The sequence below is a fragment of the Magallana gigas genome, chromosome 8 (assembly GCF_963853765.1).
Source record: "Magallana gigas chromosome 8, xbMagGiga1.1, whole genome shotgun sequence".
Taxonomy (NCBI): Eukaryota; Metazoa; Mollusca; class Bivalvia; order Ostreida; family Ostreidae; genus Magallana; species Magallana gigas.
In genome coordinates this window covers 3,837,197-3,863,479 of record NC_088860.1, presented here as the reverse complement: position 1 = coordinate 3,863,479, position 26,283 = coordinate 3,837,197, and the positions used below count along the sequence as shown (strand labels likewise).

The following is a 26,283-nucleotide window of genomic DNA, read 5'->3' as shown; positions in this document are numbered from 1 at the left end:
AATAAAGACCGATCTGAGAGAACGTAGTAGTACTACTTCGAGTGGGTGATGTAACATGGGAATTCATATAAAGGCTAAGTGTGTCAGCCTGCCAATCATTGTGTATCGGGCTCTTTGACACAGATCTCAGGCCAGCCAGGTGAATCAATCGAGGACCAGCGATCAATCTCAATCGGTCTCAGATCTCCCCGCTCACCCTGACACTGTGTACGCTCCCTGGCACGGTCTACGTCTACGTGCTGAACGAGGGCTCCCTCTCAGGTTTGTTCACTATAATCTCTGTTTGTCTTTGTTCTATGGAGAAACTGGTTCTCTTTGTTTTCTGTTTGATTGGTCGATTATTACAGACAGACAGGTAGAATGTTGAATATAGACTTTATGTTTATTTTTGTAGTTTATATATACATACAGTTATTTTTTAAAAGGGCTGGTGAACAACCAGTTACCCTTTCATAACCCATTCTCTCTCTTTCTCTCTCTCTCTCTCTCTCTCTCTCTCTCTCTCTCTCTCTCTCTCTCTCTCTCTCTCTGACTCTCTCTCTCTCTCTCTCTCAGGTATTGATTTTTGTAAGTATGGATTGAGAGTGAGATTATGTGTAGCTGATGGTTGTTGACCATACTGACCAGTGGACGGCTTCACATATACATGCTGCTACAATCTGCTACTATACTACAATCAGAGCACTGTACACTGTCACACTTAAGCTGGCAGCTGGAGTTGGAGGACTCGTTCAGGGTTACAGTATAGGTACCAATCATTGAGGAGAGTAAAGCAGAACTAGTGTATGTTAAAGCTATTACGTACCAAACAATTCAATGAAGACTAGGTTAGCTAACATATTTTATACAATTCTTTTGTTATCAAGGTTGCTGTAAATGTCACTGCTTTTTTCAATTATGTGACATAGTTTATGACACTAATGTCAGTAATTAATTAACCTATGCTGCTGACTTACGATGACATGGCCATTTTGTGCTGCTGTGTTCTGAGGCTTTCATTTATGTGTGAAGGGAGGGAGTGACAAAGGTAGAAATTCTAACCAGCAGACTGGAGACCTGGAAAGATCAGTCAACATGGGAATGGTTGACACATATTTGTGGGGATGTGGTTTTGTAAGGACACAGTGTGTGGGAGATGCTTTAGATGAATGACACCTCAAACAACAACTTACCTGGATCAAATCTTATCTGTAATACCAGTATGCTGAAAAATCTGGGTCAAGACTAAATTTTAGGTGATTTTCAATTGGAAGACAAGAATTATGAAGTCTTAATATTTTTCAGGGTGTCAGATTCATTCGAAATCAATTTTAAAGACTTCTTTGGACCCTGACCATCTGTGTTCCTCAAATTTGAGACCAGTTAAATTTCAGACTCCAATAAACTGGTGAAACCTCTGGATCTCAAACTCCATAACTTAGAGTTTTATTGGTATACTGTGGATGTCAATCTTCTATGATGAGGCTTTGAATCTAGTGATGTGGTTTTGTGGTTTACTTCTCAGGTTGAAGATCTTGGAATACTGTCATCAAAGAGGAGTGAGGTTTGGTTGGCATGCCAAAGGATTCGTCAGAGTAGGGCAAAGACCTATCTGGTCGAATACCCAAGCTGTTTAAACGGTTAAAAAAAAAAATGACTGATATATGGGAACATGACTCTACAGCATCCCAACATTGTCTATTGAGTTGTTTTATTTTTTTCTCTGAAAATACACGTCCTACTTTATGCAGGTATCTTGACCACAGGTATCTTGACTAATGTCCCACAGTTACCTGTGATATCTGCTGACCAGCGGTTGCTATGTCCAGAGGGGTTTATTAATGTGGTCAAGTCTGGTGTCACGAGATAGGAATGTTTGCTTTGTATTGTAAGCATTCCGAGGCCCAGTCCTTGTGACCTCGATCCTAAGGTCAGTGGATCAGCACACAGAAACACCGCTGGTCGGAGTATCCGGGGGATTCAAAGACATTACTCAAGATTCCCCCAAAACTCAAGCTGATCAAAATAAAGTTTACTCTATGAGAAATGAGTCACCCTCATTTAGCTGCAGATGTTTTATGAAGTGGAATTTTGATAGCTTTTCAATTAAGCAGAGATGAAAGGGTTTTGATCTTTGCACATTTACGACAGGCAGAACAAATAGTCAGCCATTAAAAGATCCATTTGAATTCGGAACATTTCTATTTATTTTTAGGAAGATATAACTTATGTGAGTTTGTCATAAAGAGAGTTTTCTGAAGCATTTAGTGAGACATTCCGATTCTCTGGCAGGGGGTTTGACCCACTGATGTTTCTCCATTCATCTGACTTTAACCCATAGATTCATTCAGATTTCACATAAAATCTACACCTGTACAAAAATCAGCAGCTTTCACACTTGGTTAACTTTAATGCATGTACCATGTAGAATCTGTATACAATTACAAGGATTTGTAGACTACCTGTGTGTGAGAGTTGTAGACTACCTGTATGTGTTGAGGGGCGGGGTGTAGGTAACATGTATACATGTCATTGTGTCCTTGTGTAACAGGAGATTGCAGGTCAGCCAGAAGTGTAGACCCCTGCATTAGTTAGTCAGATCAACAGGAATGTGTCTCATTGTTCAAAGTCAGCACAAATCTGTGTACATGTCTAAACAGGTCACATAACTTACCTGTGTTCTGTCAGCCAGGTACGTCTCACCTGTACCTCACTGCTAATTACCCGGAATCAGACAGGTAAATTACTTTCAGAGTTTGATTCTATAAGCAAGTAAACTATCTTTTCCTTAATGTTAATTGCAGAAGGGGTTTTTGATCAATTCATTAAGAAAAAATCAAAGCAACTTTCTGTTTAGAGCTGTGGGTTAAGCAGTGTATGTTGTTTTTAGATAGACAGGTATGTCATTGAAGTATTGACTCTACTCTCTGTTGGAGAAAACCAACAAACCGTTGCTTCTGTCTGATTCTGCTGTTTTCTATGCATCTTTCATTCATTATTGTACTGTAAGGGGTAGTACAATTAAGACGTTGGGAAATCTGGGCTGTTGCGTCATATTGTGTTTGACTTACTGAATTGAGGAAGCGTAATTCATTGTCGGGGATGGTCTCGCTAGCAGACCATGGAACAGACGGGGCTCCTTTTTTCTACTGTGACGTAAGATGCACTAGTTTGCGTACATGTGCATGCATTCCTATTGTTGGACTATTGATTTTGGTCTAGTTCATTAAGGTAGTGTAGACTGGGGGGGTATAAGAAATTAATCAAAGAAGTTTAGTTTAGAGCTCCATCGCTTTGAACACAAGATGAATTGCTTCGTATAATGCCATGCTTTAATGTCAACCTTTTAAAAAGGTAACAGTAATAATAGAACAACCTTCAGATGAAAAGTTAATAAGGGCCGTGGTGTCACCCAGAAATAGAAATCTCCACAGTCCCACTAAAATAGAAAGTTTTACAGTCCCACTGAAATAGAAAGTTTTACAGTGCCCCTGAAATAGAAAATTCTACTAACTTAATGCATGGAAGTTTCATTGATTCTACTGACACCCTCTACCCCCTTAAAAAAGGGAAGATATATAAAACAATTGAAAAATACAACATGTGTCGAAGTGAGTAGCTTACACAGTTTGTGTGGGTCTGTCCTTACACAACAGATAATTGTCAGTAGGTGGTCCAATTTGTGACTACAGCTCATTCAGAAGATCTCAGTTCTTTGTTGTGTTAAGGCCCTCTAATTGACCTTGACTAATTATAATTGTAGTGGATTACTATAGTTAAATGCAGTGATTGGATTAAAATTTAGATGACATCAAATCGTCACAAGTGTCCTCGGTAACTCCTGTATAAATAGATTGTAATAAATCCGTGAATGACAGATCTTTATTACAGAAATTAATACTTGATGTATGGTACAGCCATCACTTAATGCACTGTCATACTGACTAATAGTCACTGCCCCTGTTAGACCTACACTCTCCTCATTAACTGTATACAAAGCTCTTCTTACACCATGAGAGTCTATTTTGAACAAACTGTGGCTGTTCAAGTTTATTAATTCAATAAAATAATCCCATTCCAAGTTAGTATGTGATGTAATAACATTGTACAACAATGGGTTCTTTAGATAGATAATTATGAATGAGAATAGACAAGTAGGTATTAAGTAATTATAGACCTGTTGTTTTTTTTTTTTTCAGGGCTACTCGAGCTTTCCAGCAGGTTTTGTACACAGAGCCGGGGTTTAGAAGAGCAAATGAGATACATATACGCCTAGGGCTTATACACAAATCCCTTCACAACCAAGAGGCTAGCGTCAAGGTATGTAATGTAACCATACACAACTTAGTTACTCTTAACCAGGTATAATATGTCAAGTTCTGATGTCAGTATTGTTCAACGTAATGTTACCATACGCAACTAGGAATAATTCTTAACCAGTTATAATATGAATCAAGTTCTGGTGTCAGTATTTTACTACGTAATATTACCATACGCAACTAAAAGCTATGTAGGAATAATTCTTAACCAGTTATAATCTAAAATCAAGTTATAATGTCATATATATATCATAATCATATATGTATTAGAGTACATCTAGTTATGTCGGTAAACTGCTCCAACACATGCCAGGGATGATATGTACCGTACCTACCACTGCTTGATACGTCATTCTAGTGTGATACTTGATATATTGTATCATGAAACTACAGCTTTGTCTTAGACACTGTATCATGTGCATCAGGAGGGATGGCAGTCAGGAGTCTCTCATTATACCTGCAAACATATACAGAATAGAATGGTGATCTATAACCTGGGTCAATTTAATCCATGATGCAATGATAATTTGATGCACCATATTTAAATATAACAAAGATTTCAAATATTTTAAGATTTCCTGACAGCAGACATTGCTGTAGGTCAAATCCAATCAGAAATTTGTATTGACCAGACTTCAACAGGTGCAGGTTTAATGATCAGGTTTCTTTGAACCTTGAGTCAGAAACATGGAGGACATCTCTACATCTCTCTGTACATGGCCAGGGAGCATGGTTGTAGCTGTTTCTGATTGGCTTCATATGAAGGTTGTTGTGTGACCGTGTTTCTGTTTTCTTTGCAGCACTTCCGACAGGCCTTGAACGACTCTAACAAGTGCTCCCTGTCCAAAGCCCAAAGTAAGTCTCCAGTTATCTTCCCTGATGACCATATAACGACCAGCTCTCTGTCTCTTTACTTCCTCTAGAATCTGTTTTACACAATGTTAGATTGCAAATGTCAACAGTACATTTCCACATTATTCAGACAAGCTTCCTTAACATTAACTGAATGCCGCTATATCTATTAAGCCGTGTACACGTATTCATGAATAAGGATGAGACATTTAAGTATTTTATGGAAATGCTTTTACTTCAGTAAATCTACAATTTTCCCTTTTCCTTGTTTTAATCTTATCTTACATTGAATTACAAGGAAGAAACACTCTATCTCCTTTGATTTACTGATTTCAATTAAAAAACTTGACAATTCTGTTTATAAATACTAACACGGACCTTTTCAGCATGAAATGATTCATTATTTTAAAAAATAATTCTAACAGAAATAGTTCCACGTAATCATTTTAGGGAAATCAACACTGTTTACATACATGATATCTTAGGATAATCAGTACTGTGTACGTTCTTTTGACGTAATTGTTTGTTTAAAAGAAACTGTAGTTTACAAGGATATTTTTGTTCTTTTTTCAGTTCGTCTCCACATAGCACACCTTTTAGAAATACAGGTGAGTTTTCTCTACTGACTAAATCCTTATTTTATAAAACTTCACAGGTCCAGTGGTAATGCTTATAAGTAGGGGGTTACCAGTTTGAATCCATCCCATATTGTATTGGAGGTTTGCCTTCATTGCTTGGGTTTACTGTTTATGAGCTTTTCCGTTCATGTCTGGTCGTATTTTAACTATAATGAAGAAAACATTAGACACTTTTGAGGACAGCATTATTGACCCGGAATTGTGGGTAATCTGTTTACATCATTACTCGGTAATTCAGGGACAGCTCTGAAGTATTTGTTATCTCCTGAACCAATGGGCTCCTTATATCTGTACAATAATAAATGTTACGTAATCTGGCATTGTCTGATACACACTCCAATGACAGAAATAAAAATAACACAGCGAACTGTCCTACTGTTAATTGATTGCACCTGTCTCATATTTTAATCAATTTTTTTTCGTATGAAGGACGTTTCTGAATTCCGATGACTGTTCTCTATTGTGTATACTCTGATCAGAATTGTAGATATACAGTGTGATGAATTACAATGAAGCTTTGTGTTGGGGTTGGTGTACCAGCTGTTGTTCTGACAAGGTCACATTCGATGTAGTGTTATCTCCACTACTACAACTGTAGTATGCTCATCCTTGTGTATGTCATCTTTGTTAGTGAAGATGTCCTCTAATCTTTCTGTATGTCACCTTTATTAGTGATCCACTAATCTTTGTGTACCGGTATGTTACCGGTACATTTATTATTAAACACTTCCACTAATGTTTGTTTTTGTCACCCTTAAATATCGGTAGTGAACAATAATTTTGGCACCTTTATCAGTGAAAATTTCCACACAGTAGTCTGGGGTCCTGAACCAACTGCCCAAAACGAGTCCCTTGTAAATGATGTTTACTGTCAATTACTGTTGCTAAAATTAGATTTGATAAGATAATCAAGTACATGTATATGTATTTTTTGAAACCAAGTGAGACATGGCAATTTGTGAAAATGCAAGGCCAATTGTAAATTCCTACGTTTTATGTCTTTTATAGAAAATAAGTGTATTTTAGAAACTTCTTATCATGCAGTAAAATTTTCCGCATTATGGTAATATTCTCACTGATTTACAAGAGGTTGGCAAAACATTTGTCAAAGATGAAATAATTATTTCTGCCAGTGTATTGTCTGTTTTGAAAAAATATTGAAAGGGACAACCAGACATGGTTTCTGTGTGACATCATTACGCCCACGTGTTGACGAGAGAGTTAACTTCACGTATATAAGATAGGGATTTAAACTCTTTGTAAACAGAATACCTGAGTGACTTCACGTATTACGTAGTATGTGTGTATGATTGGAGCCGGCTCCATTCTCATTCATAATTACTCAGTCAGATATTAAAGGAGTGGAAGCCCGGAATCTGCCACCACTACGGCGTAGAAATGGTAGGGGTAACATCGCTTGGGCAGGAGCCTTGTATTATCACCTATCTCCTGACTTTACCTGTCCCCTGTCTTTATCAGTCCAGATTGATGTAACTGATGGTGTTTATCACTGAACTTCAGTAAGGCCATGTGATTCATGTAATCCTACTTTCTCTTTGACAGGGTAAATATAAACAAGCCAAGGAAGCGTATGAGCAGTTTGAGAAGCTTGAAGGGACAGAACCTCAGGTCAAGGCCACAGCTCTTAAACAGCTGGGTAAGTCCTCTTACTTATCTCCTATCATATGTAATGTATGTACTTGCTGGGGATTATCAGCCTTGATAATTTTATCTCATTGAAAATGAAGAGCTTGAGTGTTTTGTTAAATTACTACGGTAAGTCCCGAACATGGTACTTTCCCCACCCTCTACTGTAACAGTGATCCCCCAATACTTTTGTTTTCTCCTGTCAGTCCTATTGTTCAAAGAATGTTCATAAGTTGAATTGAGGATTTGCAGCTTTTGAACTGTAGAGGGCAAGTCGCTTATTGATTTAGAGTTATAGGATGACCTACCTGAGATTATATATAGTTGATGGATTTTTCCTGTTGATTTCTGTATAAGTTGGTTTAAGAAGTGTATAATATCCATTTGTAATGATGGATAAAGGTCAGAACCAGGTGAAGTTTACAAGCTGACCCAGTTAAGAGCGTGTTATCCCCTCCCCCAATCTGCCCCCTCTCGTTTCCCCCTATTCTGTGGGACAGATTGACTGGAAGCTCTCTGGAAGAGGAAGCGAAGAGGAAGCAAAGGTGCCTGAAGGTTATTGATTAGGTGGGTCTGTGCAGTATTGATGACCTAGATTCACTGCTGGTCTACAGATAGGAGATTGTACCACTGACACGGAAGGTCACCGGCCTGTCCTCAGTTTAACCCAGCATCAGATCTAGTCGACCATGCCTCAATGATCCAGTCAGCTTTATAAAAATTGAGAGTGAATTCTGCCAGAACTTGAGAACCCCTGAGTGCCTTCAGTCACATATTCCTGTCAAAGAAATCTCACGTCAAAGTCGGGCTACGTATTGATTTTGTGAAACTCCATTTGTGTCATGCACCTTAAAAGGATATGGCTCCTTTTTGTGTAGTGACGTAGTAGTCGCGATATAAATAAATGGATGTGTAAATTTTCCCACTATTAACATTCCGCTCTGTCAAGACGAAACACCGGTGAGAGATGACAGACATAGAGCAGGATAATGGTAGGGTCCCTTTCTTTCTGTTTAGTGGAGAACATACTTAGATAAAGCAGGAATATTGTAGGATTATTGAATTCAGATCTGTAAAGTTGGGAAACCACCATGGCATTCATGTTTCCTGGGAATACCGGTGGTAATCTATTGTTGTTTTGTCTTCTATCTTTTTAATCTTCAATTTCAATATTGTGATATTTTTTATGATAAATTATACTGTGGCAGTGATCCCATTAAAGAAATTGGTAACCCATGTGTTTATACCCTGTAATACTACAAAACATCCATGTGTCTTCTTAGATAAATGCTTTATGCAGAGAAAACAGTTCAAGGGACTTTAAAAAAATGTATAAAAATGTCTTGCATGCTATAGCCTTTATGTTATAATATTATTTTGTCTGTCATTTGATTTCATTTTGACTGTATGCCAACATGGTGATGTTAATGAACTGAATTGAAATTTAAAGGAAGTCATTTTACTTTTTACTGCTGATGAATCGAATGGAAAAAACAAAGGCAGAATAGAATTAAACTTCACTAAGACACTGACTGATCAACAAGTGGGGGGCATTTTATCCTGTTTTAATTGTTGTGAGTTATGTATGTCAGATTTATAGTTTACTGGTACAGGCTACCTGCTGACCTAAATACAATATAGTGACCTAGTTATGTCTTGTTTATATATTCATCCAGTGTTTTACTTACCTATGAACCCTGTGAACCTATTATCCATATGTTATCATGTCATTGACTTCAAATCAAGCTTATCTTGTATGTAAATGAGTCAAACCATAAGCAGAGCACACATTACTGATACAGTTACTAGATCAGTGCTAACTGTGTGATAACTTTTGGTGACTCCTGTAGGTTGGTTGTACCACATCACAGAACAGCTCGGGGACAAGAATCGGAGGGAGGGGCTGGCCGTCCACTATCTGAAGGAGTCCTTGGCCTCTGACAACTCCAACGGACAGACCTGGTATCTCCTCGGAAGGTGGGTCCTACAGTCTCTGTTATCATCCTCACAGTCACTGATGGAAGGGGGGGGGGGTACTGTAGTTGATTTGTTTATCTAATTTACCATTAGTAAAACTACTGACTGGAGGGGGGGACTGTAGTTGATTTGTTTATCTAATTTTCATTTATTTCAAAAACTACTCGACGGGGAGGTGGGTACTACATTTGTTTTGTTGTTGACATTATCATAACACCTAGGAGTCTGGTTATTGTAGTTATTGTTTGGACTAGTGGTTACTATAATTAGAACCACCGGGGAGGGGTTGTTGTTTGGGCTAGTGGTTACTATAATTAGAACCACCGGGGAGGGGGGTGTTGTTTGGACTAGTGGTTACTATAATTAGAACCACCGGGGAGGGGGTGTTGTTTGGACTAGTGGTTACTATAATTAGAACCACTGGGGAGGGGGGTGTTGTTGTTGATTTTGTCTGATGGTCACCATTATAACTACACAATGCTCTGTCTTGTGGCTACCATTACCCAATCACTGCAGCCTTAATCCCATATGTAAAAAAAGGTTTGCTTCTTGATGACTTTTTGTCTAGACGAAGGTGTTAATCAACATGTTGTTTTCTCTCGAGCCATCTGAGGTGTGAATAATAATGCAGTCTCTCTAATACAGTCGGTTTTACAGTCTACAGACAGTTATAATGACCAGGTTTTAACTATTAAACCAATAATCCAATATAACCTGAGGATAAACCTGAAAAAATCCCAAACGGTAACACTTCAGAATGCGAACATTTTTGCTGATGTTGTGAATATTAAAGCCAGTCTTGTTTTGATTGACAGGTGTTTCTCTACTCTGGGAAAAGTTCATGATGCCTTCGTGTCTTACCGGAATTCCATTGACAAATCTGAGGCCAGTGCTGACACCTGGTGCTCTATAGGGTACGTCCACGTCCACATAAAGCTGTAGCCACACTGATAATGATTATTACTGCTTGTAGGTCAATGGTATTAAAAAGAGAATTAGCAATCAAGCTGACATTGCTGGAGTGTAAACATCCTATTTAAATGAAGTTAATTAAGGTTAAAAAAAACCCCCAACAATTCATATAATGCATTGCAACTACTGGTAGGTATTTTGACCATTAATTCTGAATCATATCTTTTGAGTTAGATTTAACTGTATATTATCATTATATTTTCTTTCCAATATAAAGGTGTTGTATTAACTGGTCTGTTAATGTACTGTATAACTGTTATGAAATGTTTTATTTTGTTGTAGAGTACAATGCATGTAATATAATGTTTTCTTGTGTTGTACTGTTATATAATGTTGTGTTCCATTGTAGAGTACTGTACCAACAACAGAACCAGCCTATGGATGCGCTTCAGGCCTATATCTGCGCCGTACAGTTGGACAAGACTCACACCGCTGCCTGGACTGACTTAGGAATTCTCTACGAGAACTGCGAACAGCCAAAAGACGCCCTGACCTGCTACATCAATGCGACACGTAACAAAGGTAAGAGGAAGGGAAGCCAATCTCTATCAGTTCTCTCAATCCTACAGCAGTCCTTCATCACCTCCATCGGCCTTTGAAGTTGCTATCCCAATGTGCTGAGCTTGCAATGAATTTACTGATGACTATTGATTTTTGTTCATTTAATACTGATCCCTTTTTTCTGACAGCTATTGAGAGAAATGATGAAAGGTTATTCAGAAAATTACCAGTATTATAGATTTTAACAGTTTTCAGAAAAATAAAAACGATATACCAGGTACTTGTATGAAAACTATGAATAAAAGAAAAAGAGAGTAATCAATGAATGTTTTTTGATATAGGAGGAATCAGTTCAAGTCTGACCACAAAAATCAAGTACCTCCAGCAACATTCAGACAGCGTTGCTGTCCAGCACCTTCAGAGCAAGTGAGTGCAACATTTGACCTAAATAATCACTAAGCAGGAAGTGCTGTTCAAACTGGATGTAAAAGTCCAATGTTTAACAAAAGTTGGATAGGTACAACAGGATGTTAAAGTCTCAGTTCTTAGAGCAGTGTGTGGGTAGAACAGGATGTGATAGAAGAAACAGGATGTAAAGACTGCAGTGTTTGTTATGTATAGAGATTATCGGGCTCAACAGATTAATTGAATTAAAGAGAGTAAAGAAAATTAGTAAAGCAAATGGATAGGCTTGAGATTATTGCATGTAATTAGAATGCACAACAGGATAATTGACATTTTACAGTGTATCAGATAGAATTAAATATGAAAAATGTGAAACTTGTGATCAATAATTTAAATGCTTCCCTATACTATAGATAATAATAATAAACTGTTGGTGTGTAGATGGAATCAACAAGGAGTATTGAATTTTTGTTTTGTTTATAGGCAGAAGAAGTTACCGAGCATCGAGGAAGCTTGGGCCCTTCCGATTCCTGCTGAGCTGACCTCACGACAGGGAACTATCTCACAGGTACGCAATGTCGCATTCATAGCACGGTCAGATACCCCCACCCTCCTTACTGGTCCTGGTGTCACAAACTCTCCTCAAGTCAATACTCAGCCTCATGTCTGAGAGTTCACTCTAAATTTATGCACTTTTCTTTTAAAGATTTGGGTTAGAACCAAATTGAGTGATTTGAAAATTTTAGTGACAGTGAGGTCTGGGGCCATAAAATTTAGACAAATTCACTTTTGATCTGATCTCATTATTCCACTATATATTCCTTTAGTAAAAGTGTGATTGAGATCAGTGAGCTTATCTAAGTGTAATGGTTGTGGGGGAGGATTTGGTTTACTTAGAAATCTGTTAATGGTCATGATAACATGCACAATTAAGAACTTCCTGATCATATAATCTGAATGTTTATTTATCTTCCAGCACCCAATGGGAAAGAATGCCATGCTCCATTCTCAGCCAATGGGAGTTCAGCAAACTACTTTGGCACCCGGCAGTGCTGGAGTCATGCTTCCAGATGACCCCCTGAACAAGAAGAAGGCTCTCAAAAGGGTAAATTTCTATCTTTGATTGTTAATAAATTGATAATAAAATATATCTGGAAAAAATTAGAATGGACCTTATTGTTTTATACATTGATGTTTTACAGCCCTCCTCTGAGCCCCTGGAGTTACCTGCCCCTCCCCCTCTGTCTCCACAACAGCTGCAGCTTCTCCATCAACTACAGCAAAATGAGGTAAGGGAGTTAACTGTTGGGAATTCCTGTATCTATTTTACTCTTTAGCTTCTTGTTGATGCAATTAGTTTCTGTGTTTTGAGTTATGCTTAATGTGCGTTCTTGGTTGTTTTACCCAGGCTAGCCTGAGTCCCACCCAGAGACAGCAGCTGCAGGGTTTGCACCACCAGATGATGAGGTACCAGCAGTACCAGATAAAGGTCCACCAACAGCGGGCCGCAGAACAAGGTCAGAGGTCAGCAGACATGCTCAATGGCATGCCCCTGCCCACACCCATCACATCATCAGGACTTTTACCTCATGCCAACATTCCAGATAACGCCACTCAATCTCAGGGAGACACAGGAACCCCTCTGGCTTCTTCAGTCCCGTCCGAGAGCTCCTCGGAGGCTGGTCTACCCAAGGATCTCCAGAAGTTTGTCACTGATCATTTAAACGAGACTGACTTGTCTGCATTGTTGAACTCGTCTAGACACGATCTAGCTACCTCGATTGCAGAAGACCTGCTGGCACAGTTTACACAGAGCCAGAGCACTAGTGTAAAGAAAGAGCCATCTGCATTAAATTCTCAACAATCATCTGAATCTAGTCAACAAGAAAACACACCCATCTCTCACGACTCTGTGAAAAACCCTAGTCCCGGTAAACATTCCTCAGGCTCCCCCAGGGAGCCGCGAATTGACCCCACTCAGGTGGAGTACAGAGTGAAATGTGACAGCGATACGAAGCTTGTGATATCCCGGAATGTCCCCCGAAGTCACTCCCCTCCCCCCGCACCCTTCAACATCTCAATCAACATGAAGGGCAGGGAGGTCCTGGCCGCTTGTAAGGGATATGGTGAGTAAATAAAAATACCATGTAAAAATCCTCTACCTCTTATTATTTACACACCTTATTTTCTATCATATATCTCAGAGTATAAGTGTTTGAGAAATTTGAAATGTTAGAATGAAAAAATTTGTGATTTTCATCAAAAATTTCTTTTGCATTTTCAGGGAAAGGAGGAATAACAACCAGTATGCTGGGAGACAGGTGCCCTCCCAGGCCCCCCTCCCCTCCTTACCCCCTTCCCAAGGACAGTCTGAACCCCCCTACACCAAGTGTTTATGTAAGTCACAGATGAAGTCAACAGTCTTATCATTGCTGTGCAATACTTTTGTCTCACAATGTTTCTGTGTTTCTGTCTTTTAATTTTTGACATTTTTTTTGCAGCTCGAAACCAAAAAAGATGCTTTTTCCATAGAACTTCAGCAGTACTGTTACTCTCAGCCGGTGGTGGTGATTAGGGGACTTGCTGGAGCCCTCAAATTAGGTACAGTTGTTTAACAAATGTCATGCTATGTCCTCTTCATTGTAGGTGAAAGGGAAGTAAGTCTTAGTGTCATTTGTATTGTATTCACAGATCTCGGGTTGTTTTCCACAAAGAGTTTAGTAGAGGCCAATGCTGACCATGCTGTAGAAGTTCGCACACAGGTAAATTAGAAAATGTTTAAGACCACCAGAAAAAAAAATTCTCATGCATTCCATACCCGTGGAATCATTTTGTATGAAAAGTGATTGGAAACTTTACTTAGAAAAAATATTAGAATTACTTTGGCATAGTTTTCAAATTAGAAGTAAAAAGTTAATTATGGACTAGGGTTGACAAGATGAATAAAGTGAGAAGTTGTTTACAGAGACAACAAGCTCCGGACGAAAACCGTGATTTGTACGGGAACCGACTGTGGCGCTGTGACAGCAGCCGGGGACGAACGACCATCGCTAGATATGCCCAGTATCAGGCTTCCTCCTTCCAGGAGTCCCTCAGGGTGAGTAGTCCTACCCCTCGTAACTCTTACAGGGGTCACACCTATCTGTGAACTCTTTACTGATACATTGTTACTTCACATAAAGCATTCATTGGTTCATTATTTGACAGGAGGAGAATGAGAAAGCTAAAGGCCTACACAAAGACTCAGACAGTGACTCCAACTCATCCTCAGGAGCCAAGGGGTGAGTCTCTCAATACACCAGTAGTAGTGTGATGCCTGGTCATTAATATCATTGGACAGAACAAATGTTTAAACTGTCTGTTCCTAAGATAAGGGTCTTTGGATGCCATTAATGGGCAAAGCTGTAGGAAATGTAAGGTATTACTCTTGTAATGGACTGCTGCTTTATGTTGTTATTTGTTATTTTGCAGAAGAAAGAAGAAAACAATCAAATTTGGCACAAATGTAGATTTATCTGATGAGAAGAAGTGGAAGCCCCAGCTGCAGGAACTGACAAAGTTACCAGCATTCACCAAAGTCGTCTCCGCTAGCAATCTCCTCAGTCATGTTGGCAACACTATCCTTGGGATGAACACAGTCCAGCTGTACATGAAGGTCCCAGGGTCAAGGACACCAGGTCAGAGTTCAATCCTTTAAAAAAAGCATTTTGAAAAATCAGATACATTTCAATTTGGTGAAAAAGTTCTTATTAGAAATGATAAAATTTAAAATATGAAATGAATGTGATCTGTTTATACTTGTAGGTCACCAAGAAAACAATAACTTTTGTTCTGTGAACATAAACATTGGGCCAGGAGACTGTGAGTGGTTTGCTGTCCCTGAGTCTTACTGGGGAGTGATCCATAACCTCTGTGAAAAGTAAGGGTCAAGGCTCTCAGAGAATCTCCCCTGTCTTTGTCACTGATGAATCACTGTTGCATTATACATGTATATGTTTGAGGGCTGTAGACTGATGATTTACCTGTGTGCTACCTGTGTTGTAGGAACAATGTGAACTACCTGACTGGCTCCTGGTGGCCCATGCTCGAGGACCTGTACGAGGAAGACGTTCCCGTGTACCGCTTCATCCAGAAGCCGGGTGACTTGGTGTGGGTGGGGGCAGGGACCGTGCACTGGGTTCAAGCCATTGTGAGTGAATGAAATATTTCCAATCGGGCTGTTTCACAATAACTGGTACTGCTCATTTGCAGGGCAGAATGATATTACCGGTAGTTTTCTTTAAATATGACATATCAGTCATTAGTTTTAAAATGTCATTTGATTATTTACTACTGTAAAAGTGCTTATTTATGCCGATGGTTAAGTATGTGTTTTCTATGGTCAAACAATATGAATGGGAACTAAATCGCGGATGTGTGATTTGCCACACTAAAGTTTTAAATTTATTACCATACGCACGGGGGTATTTTTCGCGGTTTCAAGCTTACCATATAAATTTCCCTCACATGTAAGTAACCACTTTTACAGTAACTAAAACTTTTCCAAAGTTTATAAATTAAGCAGGATAGCAGTTATTGTGAAAGAGCCAATCCAAAACCTAATGAAAAAAAATTAAAGTATAAACTGAAAGTGAATGACTTTTAGAGATGTTGACCATTTTGTGTTTGATAGGGCTGGTGTAACAACATTGCCTGGAATGTGGGGCCTGTCAATGCACGTCAGTTCCAGCTAGCCCTGGAGCGCTATGAATGGAACAAACTACAGAGCTACAAATCTATAGTTCCCATGGTGCACCTGGGTTGGAACATTGCCAGAAATTTGAATGTGTCTGAGCCGAAATTTTTTGAACAAGTGAAGTAAGTACATGAATGCAGAGAGACCTATTCACCAGAATCATTTATGTCTGATATGAAGTTGGGTGAAATTATTTAACTTCATTTTTACATCATTCTGATCCATTAATCATACTTTATTTTTTCTTATTTTAGAATGTACATCTATTTTATTTTCATTTTAAATCCTGAAATTCAATTTAAATTCTCAAAGAGATGGCCTCTATATTCTTATTGTATCTCAATCATTTCAGGTCTTGTTTAATGCGATCTTTGAGACAAATTCGTTTCACGCTGGATTTTGTGGAAGAATTGGGTTTAGAGGTCAAATGGCATGGTCGAGGTGAAAATGAGGCTGCTCATTACTGCAATGATTGTGAGGTAAGAAATAGTGCGAATTCATTATGTACATAATTTTGTGCCAGTAAATATTTTCTACCAAATATAATTGCTTAAATTGAATTTAAATTTTGCAGCAAAGTCTGTCACATTAATTGGTCCTTATAGATGTACTGTTTGATCACACATAGAAATGATGGTTGTCATATGGTCACTGAAAAATTGATATTTTCTGGTTCGGCAGGTTGAGGTGTTTGACATTCTATTTGTCCTGGAACAAGACAAGAAGTTCATCGTCCACTGTCAGGACTGTGCGCGTAAGATTCACCCCCGCCTGGAGGGGTTCGTCGTTCTGAAGCAGTACCAGACTGCCCAGCTGTGTGAAATCTTTGACCGCTTCCAGCTGGCCCACCACGTAAGTCCACACTGATCGTCCAAAGGGCAGGGGACTGAAAATCAACCATTGATATTTATTGATATTGATTCATTGATATTTTTATGATAAATATTTAGTGATATTTAAAAATTTCTTGATATTTAGTGATATTTAAAAATTTCTTGACGTTCAAGAGAGTCCTTTAATATTTTTTTTATTATTACCAATATAGACTCGGTCACAAAAATTATTTATCTTGAGCTAGTTTACACCTGGTTAAGTACAAAATACAGTTGTCTGGAATAAAAGTTGGTTTACAGTAGTTAAGTTTTGCTTCGTGTGCAACATTTTTTTGTCTTTTGATAATTTTGGAAGTAAAAACAATGGAATGGTATTTTTTTTATCAGTGTGCTGTTTGATATTAGGCACAGCTGTGGTTCAAAGATATATTAAGAACATGAATTTTGTTAATGAATCAAAAATACAGCAAAGAATAGTTTTTTCCCCTTAAAGTGGGATAACTTTTATTAACAAATGAATTTATCTTTAAAATTTCAGGTACCAACCAGTTGAATATGAATTATTTAGTTGTTCAAAAGAAGACAATTTATTTTTGAACGGACACTTGAAAAAAAAATCCACCAGATTAAAAGGGAGATAACTCAGCCAGTAAGGACAGAATTCCGATTCTATGCAAGCCAAAACACCACCTCTAATAGATCTCAATGGACAAGTCCTGCACTTCACCACAAAGCTGGGATTAACACAATGCTCATTGAAGTGTCTTATTTATACATTGTACATGTTCTATACATTTTGATACCAAAGGTTTATTTAGCAAAAAGCACATATATTTATTTACAAGTGTTTTGCTTAATTTGCCCTTGTATAATATTTAATGTGGACCTTTCCTTTATTTCAAAGTAATTGTCACCATTTTACAAGGGTAAGAAATATCAGGTTCAAACTCCATCACTTGTGAATGTGTCTCATCATCTTAAGGCATTGGGGACAAAAGGTGTCTCATACTTTTTCCCTTCCCATCATGCATTTCCATCGGATGAGCTTCACCATGACTGACCATTTCATTGTGCATTTGTTATAATTACTGTGCCTGAAAGATTGAAAACAGTTTAAAAACAGTTATAAAAGAGAATTTTAAGTTATCCCAATGTACTTATTAATGGGAAAGAAAAGCTTGCATAACAGTTGGGAAGTACATGTATATATAAACCAAGATTTGATTGGCTGACAGAAATGTGATACAAGTGGATTTGTGTACATGTTTCTGACTGGGCAGACACTGATAGACAGTGAGACATTTTTGTGATTGTGTGTAAATGATGATGCTTCTGTGACTGTATTTATCTGAATGAAAGAAGCTGATGAATTTAACTCAGGGAAATTGATCACAATCCAACACAGCCCATAGAATGAAGGCTGTGTGTTACATAGAGATGTTCTATTGTTGTTTTGATGTAGAGGTACTTGAATAAGATGATATATGTAACAGTAAGCGCTTGTACATGTATTATACCTGGAAAGTCAACCAGCAATTATAGCTCAATGTTCAATAACTTGTGGGATGTGAATGTTTTCAAGTATCATTGTGTAAGCGGAAAACATGATGGAGGAAGACATTCAACCCCTATTCCTGTGTGTATGTGTACTGACATCAAGTTTTTTTTGCCGTTGATTGACGTTGAATTTGTGTGTATCAAATGAGATTTAGATCTGTGTGCTCGGCTTGATGAAGCGCTGATTTAACTGCTGGGTCAGATCACCTTTTTTCTTGAACAAAGGTTTGAGACCTGAAATTTTGTGATCTCAATTATGAAGATGTACACTGCATTCAGATTTTCATGACTGCAAAAGATTATATTGTATTTGCATACGCACATTTTTTTTTTTTTTACATTGATTAAAGAGATGGTATGCTATAAGATTTGTTTGTTTAGAGTATTTTATATTTAGATATTGTTTTCTCACTCATGTTGCTGTGCATATTTCCTTCCCTCTTTTTAAGTTATAATCATTCACCGTTACAAATCTTAGTGCTGACTCATTGATAGATTTAAAAGATCATGAAGATACATCTTTGATATATATATATGTTTTACCCTTTTTGTAAATAAGTATGAAAGCTAGACTGCATGATTGACTGAATTCTTTTTTTTTTATTATTACTTAGAAAAATAGCCACTGGTTAGTTTAACTTTTGTACTCTATTAATTTTACAACACTGCAGTTTTGTGACTGGTGTGGTATTGTAAGAAATGTTAATGATTGTGACTTTCTCTTTCTTGTTAATACTGTGAAGGAAATAGTACGGTAATTTCCCGCCTCGTTTTTATGTTAAGGTCTGCGTATTTCAGCTCTTTGTAGTACTTTATTAAGGTCAGATTGTAAATATTTTGCAACCTAATTATCTTTTTGTGCTTAAGGTACTGTATAGATGACAAATTAATGTTGAAATCCCTATTCTGATGGTCTGCGCTACCATCTTGTCACATTTACTGGTTTGTATCCTTATTTATTGGAGACTTGGGTTAACGTCAAGTGCTAACCAATGCAATTTCTGTGTCATTTAACTTACCTCATGGAGCCTTTTCTTAAAATTTCCTCTTTTTCTTCATTTGGTGATTTTGAGAGTCTGTAAAAAATATATTTATTGTGTTTCAATAAAACACTATAAAACTTAGGATTGTTTTGTTCTGTAGATATGATAAAAGTTTACAGGGCACAAGCATGGTTATGCTATATGTGATCGTTTTGTTCTGTAGATATGATGAAAGTATATAGGTCACAAGCATGATTACGGGATGTGCGATAATTATGTTCTATAATTGTGATGAATGTTAGTAGGTCATATAAAAAATAAAGTGGTAACTTCCCTGATCCATCAGTCAAATAAGTCAAATAAGAAAAAGTTTGGTATATCTGAACGACTGATTCTTTCACATAGAACAAGATATGCAGAAATGAAGGACATGCAAGTTTCTGTGACTGATTCTTTCACATAGAACAAGATATGCAGAAATGAAGGACATGCAAGTTTCTGTGACAAAGAACAGTTATACTTGGCTAATGTCCACTCCAGCATGGTAAAGGTTCACACTTGGTGCCATGTAACAAATGAAACTAAGGGATCGTATTGGGAAGATAAATTATTGTACTTGCAGGAGTAGGGGGATATGTAGTTTGATCCAACGCTTCGGTTTGAAAGCACAAGGGATTTGACCAATACATTTGTGGACAGTAAAATGCTTTCATTGTTAGTTCAAAGACATATAAGGTTGCAACCATTGTAGAAATATTTTTTTTATTTACATATTAGTAATCCATATCAGCAGGTAGCAGGAATATTTAAGATTGCCAGAGGGGGTCAAAGGCATATTTTTGGGAAACTTTAATACTATGTTCACTTAAAAAAATTTGATTATTAAATTCAGTACAGGTCCGTGGTACATGTACTTTGAAAAGTATGATAAGCAATGCTGTAATATTTAGAGTTATGAGATTTGAGGACAGATTCAATTGTCTGAGCCAATCAGCGGCACTTAATTGATCGACTGATTTGATCAACTAAAAATCATTCAAATCTAGTGGAGCTCTACTTCCTTGAAGATGGAAAATAGACCATGAAATTGACAATAATCAATTATGTTGCTTTAAATTTTTTTTTTACCAAGAAAAACTTTTGATTTCCAAGCAAGTGTCAGGAGCAGGAGTAATTCGGGAACCAATGCATAACTAGATTCTGAGATGGCTCAGATGATTGGCACTTTGCAAAGGACGATGTCAGGAATACAGAGAGATAAAAATTACAGGTCTCTTTACCAAAGCTAATAAACCATCTACATGTATAAGATAAATACGTAAATAGATTTACAAACACAGCTTCCACAAATAATACGGCTATAGGAAAAGGACATGCACTTGTCCTCACAAAGAACTACGTGGCAAATCTATAAAAGTTTTTATTATGCACTAATTATTGTATATACAGGTATTGTATCTACATAATAATGAAATATGACAGTGGAATAGAAACATCTTTTCCCTGATCCTCTATGTCCGGGAAAATACGTTAATGTTTTGACGACAGTTTGATCACAGGGCTGTGTATTACATTTCTGAAAACAAGCAGGGACATCTCATTCTGCTCACAAGAACATTCAGTGTACTGTAAGTCTCTCCTTAGAATTTAAGTGTCTTCTTAGAACTGCAAGTCTCTCCTCAGAATTCACAACTTGTTCTAAGCTGTCACTATCTCCATCAAAGGAATCTCATCATATTCATATTAACTGGTTCTCAGCTCTTGTTTTCCTCACTGCATTTCATCAGCATCTGCAAACTGGTCCTCATCCATCTGATTTGTGTTTTCTTCATTACCTGCTAAATGATAGTTATGAAAAGGTCAACCTTTAGATTTAGATTTAGTAAATTAGATAAATAATTCCATCCTTTGATGGTATCTTAAACCTTCAAAATTATAAAATCAAAGGCCTGAAGGGCCACAATGGCGTCGAGTTAAAGTTTTGAAGAGTAAAAACCTAAATAATTTTTTAAACAAGTGAAAAGCTGTCAATGAGACAGCTAACTGGGTTTTCTTTTTATATGTGAACTGTATCCATAATCCATGTCAACCCATATCCAGTGAAATAAAGTACCTCATATGCAATATTTTGCTAAAAAAAGACTAAGTTCAAAAGCTGGTATTTTTTTCATAAATAATCAGAAATAAAAATCCTAAAAATATTCACACCTCTGATACATGTACAATTAATCTGCAAAAGAACAACTTTTTATCTATAAAACTGTAGGAATAGTTATCCGTACAATGAGGTAACCCTATATGCAATATTTTGCTAAAAATTGACTAACTTCAAAAGCTGGTATTTTTTTCACAAATTATCAGTAATCAAAATCCTAGCAATATGCACACCTCTGATATATGTATAATTGATCTGCAAAAGAACAACTTCTTATCTTGAAAACTGTAAGAGGAGTTACCCGTACAATGAGGGTACGCTATATCATATGCAATATTTTGCCAAAAAATGACTTAATTTTTTTTCCATAAATTATCAGTAACCAAAATACAAGCAATTTTTTTTCATAAATTATCAGTAACCAAACTCCTAGCAATAAGCACACCTCTGATATATGTATAACTGATCTGCAAAAGAAAAATTTCCTATCTTGAGAACTGTAGGAGGAGTTATCCGTACAATGAGGGTACCCTATATGCAATATTTTGCCAAAAATGACTAAGTTCAAAAGCTGGTATTTTTTTCATCAATTATCGGAAATCAAAATCCTAACAATATGCATACCTCTGATATCTGTGTAATTGATCTGCAAAAGAACAACTTCCTGTTTTGAAAACTGTAGGAGGACTTATCCGTACTATGAGGGTACCCTATATGCAATATTTTGCCAAAAAATGACAAAGTTCAAAAGCTGGTATTTTTTTCATAAATTATCGAAAATCAAAATCCTAGCAATATGCATACCTCTGATATATGTATAACTGATCTGCAAAAGAACAACTTCCTATTTTGAAAACTGTAGGAGGACTTATCTGTACAATGAGGGTACCCTATATGCAATATTTTGCCAAAAAATGACTAAGTTCAAAAGCTGGTATTTTTTTCATAAATAATCGAAAATCAAAATCCTAGCAATATGCATACCTCTGATATATGTTTAATTGATCTGCAGAAGAACAACTTCCTATTTTGAAAACTGTAGGAGGACTTATCCATACAATGATGGTACCCTATATGCAATATTTTGCCAAAAAATGACCAAGTTCAAAAGCTGGTATTTTGTTTTACATAAATTATCAAAAAAAAATTTTTTCACAAAAAATAGAAAATGTTATTCATCACATAACTAATAAAATTACAATTCATTACAAATTTGCTCACCTAATTCTTAAAAAGTTTTGAATTTCAATTGAAAATTTAAGTTTATAGTAATATCTTAGGAGTTAAAAATTTTTTAGATTTTTTTTCTCTATTTATATGGAAATAAATATTTAAATTATTATTGTGTTTAATTCTATATATTGTATACTGCTGATAACCACTCTGTCTCTTATTATCAATTTCATCTAAAATTCACAAGGATCCAAATGACACGGGCCGAAAAGATCGGGGGTAGATAAAAGAAAGCACCCATTCACGTTGTTTACAAAGTGAAAGTAGTTCACTAGTTGGTATATGTAGATGTACTTATCGCTCGATTAGGAAGTTTTGTTTCTACAAGATCAAACATTTGTCTATTGTCAATTTTCGATATGGATACAAAATCATCTATTTTGCAGGCTAGTACATTTCATAACCAAATTGAGTATGTAAGCCCAGCTATCGCATGTGTCTCGGTGCTAGTGTATTCATCCGCTGAAACCGAGACATATTGTTTTCAATAAAATGTGAACATTTTTAAAGACGGCAACCATTTCGAATCTGCAAACTTGTTTTGTTGACGTACAGTTCTGCTCGAAATTGAAGTATGTCATCTATTTTTCTTGAAACACATACGAAAACTTTGCACTCATTTGAGTTGTTTGGCTCCTAAAAATGTAACTTCCGGACGTACGATCCCTAGATGGCTTTCGAGCTTCGCTCGACGCCATAAAAAAAGTCAAATCCATGTTTTATTATAACTGTTGTGATTGACTGACCGTTAGGGCGGTTTTGTCCGTCTCCCTGTCCCTGTCCGTTGAGGAGCAAGTTTTCGAGGTGCTCCAGTGTCCTCTGTCCCTCAGGAGTTAAGTTGTCCTCGCCTTCCATGCCCTCGTAATAATTGGCCTCAAAATCTGAATGAAGAGTTATAAGCACTTATACAGATTCAAAGCAATACTTATGGGGTAATGAAATACATAGAGATATCAACAAAATGGTTTAATAAAACTTAATTTCTCCTTTACAAAACATGATAAATATTGATTTTAAAAAATAACAGAAACTGAACATCTTCTAATATACCGGTACAATAGCTGTATTTCTATGTGACATTCTTCACGTTATTTTCTAAATCAACATGACATTCAGAATATTAACTTGGATTACTGTTGACTATTTTTTCATTTAAACAGTGCAAAGAGAGTCCTTTAAAAATGATATTATGGTCAGCTAGAATAAAAAGCTAGAGTTTTTATCATTACTTTAGAAACATAGGAAATAAAGGGTTGTTCTAAAGTATGTTCAGAACTGAATCTCATCTTGGATATATCTATACTGCAATTCCCTCCACCAGTTTAAAGAGAAAATACTCTATATACAAGCAATCTTTTAATCTTTAGGAAGAGAGGTAAACAAAGTCCTACCATCAGCCTCCGAGTCTGTGTCCTGTTCGTCTGGGTGAAGGGCCTGACAGTCGGACATCGAATTAAACATGGCATCCACTGAGACAACAAAATCAAATTACAGTGTCAGAGGACAAACTGATTGTGTGTACAAACATACCACAATACCAGTTGAAAGAAAACTCAAAGAACATATTATGATTGCTTTTATATATTCATAGTTGAAGGACCTTTTCTTTATAAGAAAAAACCAAGTCATTAGAATTTAGATGAAATAATGTAAAAATCAAAGAAAAATAATTTTACAATGGATTCTGCTTTTATTGCAATGTACTTACAAGCTCCCTTGTCAGCGGGGACAAATCGGACTTCTGTAGTGGCAGTATCCCCCTCAAAAGGCCCCACTACTTCATCTTCATCATCTGAGGATTTCTGTCGGGGGTCTGCATCATCTACAAAAATTAATGCAGTGTCATATTACATCCATTACAGAACAGCCGTAGAAACTTACAGTGCTGAAATCTACATGCTCCGTTTATCGATTGGTTGAAACCTAGAGCGTCCTAAGAAAAATCATGGACTGCACGAAATAATCATGATGTAAGACTCAAATTCCCATAGGAGACGATTTGGCTGTTTGTTTTAGCTAACCTTCTTATGTACATGAACAGTAATTTATTAAATTTCACTTACATTTTACAGTCAATTTAATAATGTGTTAAAAGAAAGATGTAAATATAAACAATAAAATGTTTTCTTTGATAATTCATGCGGGTTATGAAGGTAGTGATCATTGCAGAAAAAATTTACATAACCCCCTTTAGCTACAAAACATCTCATGACATAAGAATCTAAGCTCTCCCACAGAGACATGAATGTGCCTCCGTGATGTTATCATAAATTTATAGGCCACAGTTATTGTGCGACCACTATCATGTATCATTTCTTGGCAAGCTTACCTGAGAGTTTCCCATCCACCATTAGAAAAAGACACTCATGTGGGAATGCATTAAGGTCTCTTGAGACGGCATGGAGGCTGATGGAGGGATACTGCAGGGAGAACCCTTGTCCACTGCTGTTTCTCCAAGTTACCACACTGAAATCATCAAATTATGATATACTGCAAGACTCGGATAAACTAAAATATTAGAGCTAAGCCTTATTACCCTATTAAAAAAAATCACAATCAAGATTAGAATATTGGTAAACCACTTGGACATACAAAATTTCCTCTTGAATGAAATTTTCGCTGAAACTTTAGACTAGACTTGGAGGTTACAAGGAACTGATCTAAGATCTGATGAAGATGCTATACTAATGTTATTGATAGTCCCAGTATTGTTGGCAAGCAAATCTGAGGATTACTCTTTTTAGCTCTAAACAATCATCTATTAAGTTTAATCAAGGTTTGATTAAATGATTCCTTTATTGTGATTTGATTCGTTTCGTTAGGTATATTTAGCTGTTTAGATTATAAAAACCCTGATCTAAGTGAAACGCCAGGTTTTTAAAGAGTTCCAGCTTCTTAACGGTCAATCAAATATTATAATTCCATAATTAAAATTAGGTAATTAAGCAACACCGGTTTGTGTCTGGGATTTCTCATCTTAGAAAAGGTTAGCACTCTTAATTTGACACCAATTATAAATAGAAAGTAAGCATGGAAGAAATCTAAAAATAATTCCATACAAATAAATAAACACTTGTTGTATATATTATACATTTTAAATACTCCTTTTCGTTTAATTGTCACATTTATTTTAATTTTACAAAAAATTAAGAAAATTCGGGTTACAGATACAGCATAATGACTTACTTGTCTGTTATGTACAAAGACCCGTTCCCTTGACTGTCATCCTCCACATAAGCGACTGTTTCGTCTTGTACATGTCTCACCCCTTCCGTTGGAACGTCAAGAGCTGTCAACAACATTTTTCGGTTAGCTTCCTCAGTCAAAACACATGGCATTTTCCCTCATCGTTTACCTCACGTTTGGGGAATCACCTAATTTTTAGCCAATCAAATCCTTTCTTTGCAACAAAGCGGATTAATATCTTTACTCTTAATGAAGGTTGTTTATCGTGGAAAATTAAAATTTTAGGTTTTAGTCGTATACTGAATTAATTT

The 26,283-nt window shown here is 36.7% G+C and overlaps 2 protein-coding genes across 7 annotated transcripts in view; one reads left to right on the top strand and one right to left on the bottom strand.

Moving 5' to 3' along the window:
- LOC105317220 (lysine-specific demethylase 6A) overlaps positions 1-19,539 on the top strand; it is a 34,780-nt gene extending 15,241 nt beyond the window's left edge. For 2 of the 5 annotated variants that reach the window (XM_011413798.4, XM_066068972.1), the window contains 24 exons: positions 4,179-4,299; positions 5,099-5,153; positions 5,724-5,758; positions 7,352-7,445; positions 9,286-9,412; positions 10,228-10,326; positions 10,734-10,906; positions 11,227-11,311; positions 11,774-11,858; positions 12,267-12,395; positions 12,493-12,579; positions 12,699-13,416; positions 13,575-13,687; positions 13,792-13,891; positions 13,982-14,052; positions 14,256-14,387; positions 14,498-14,571; positions 14,762-14,967; positions 15,095-15,209; positions 15,335-15,479; positions 15,963-16,147; positions 16,378-16,504; positions 16,707-16,877; positions 17,397-19,539. In XM_011413798.4, coding sequence (XP_011412100.2) covers positions 4,179-4,299; positions 5,099-5,153; positions 5,724-5,758; positions 7,352-7,445; positions 9,286-9,412; positions 10,228-10,326; positions 10,734-10,906; positions 11,227-11,311; positions 11,774-11,858; positions 12,267-12,395; positions 12,493-12,579; positions 12,699-13,416; positions 13,575-13,687; positions 13,792-13,891; positions 13,982-14,052; positions 14,256-14,387; positions 14,498-14,571; positions 14,762-14,967; positions 15,095-15,209; positions 15,335-15,479; positions 15,963-16,147; positions 16,378-16,504; positions 16,707-16,877; positions 17,397-17,411 — 3,262 coding nt within the window. In that variant the 3' untranslated portion in view covers positions 17,412-19,539. Of the gene's footprint in view, positions 1-3,085; positions 3,136-4,178; positions 4,300-5,098; positions 5,154-5,723; positions 5,759-7,046; positions 7,190-7,351; positions 7,446-7,889; positions 8,428-9,285; positions 9,413-10,227; positions 10,327-10,733; positions 10,907-11,226; positions 11,312-11,773; positions 11,859-12,266; positions 12,396-12,492; positions 12,580-12,698; positions 13,417-13,574; positions 13,688-13,791; positions 13,892-13,981; positions 14,053-14,255; positions 14,388-14,497; positions 14,572-14,761; positions 14,968-15,094; positions 15,210-15,334; positions 15,480-15,962; positions 16,148-16,377; positions 16,505-16,706; positions 16,878-17,396 lie in introns of those variants that run through there. The other 3 variants (XM_011413799.4, XM_011413800.4, XM_011413801.4) reach the window with 3 other exon arrangements.
- A 1,263-nt stretch (positions 19,540-20,802) lies between these two features.
- Positions 20,803-26,176, bottom strand: LOC105317219 (methylosome subunit pICln). Of its 2 annotated transcripts, none has more exons than XM_011413795.4 (6): positions 25,973-26,176; positions 25,116-25,252; positions 24,495-24,608; positions 24,178-24,255; positions 23,533-23,667; positions 20,803-21,236 (listed from the first exon to the last, which is right to left on the bottom strand). In XM_011413795.4, the coding sequence occupies exons 1-6, from the start codon at positions 26,122-26,124 to the stop codon at positions 21,169-21,171; spliced, it is 684 nt and encodes a 227-aa protein (XP_011412097.2). In that variant the 5' UTR covers positions 26,125-26,176; the 3' UTR covers positions 20,803-21,168. The 2 variants fall into 2 exon arrangements, with proteins under 2 accessions (XP_011412097.2, XP_011412099.2); XM_011413797.4 differs by having other exon boundaries at positions 20,803-21,233; positions 25,973-26,174.
- Between the last annotated feature and the right edge of the window lie 107 nt (positions 26,177-26,283).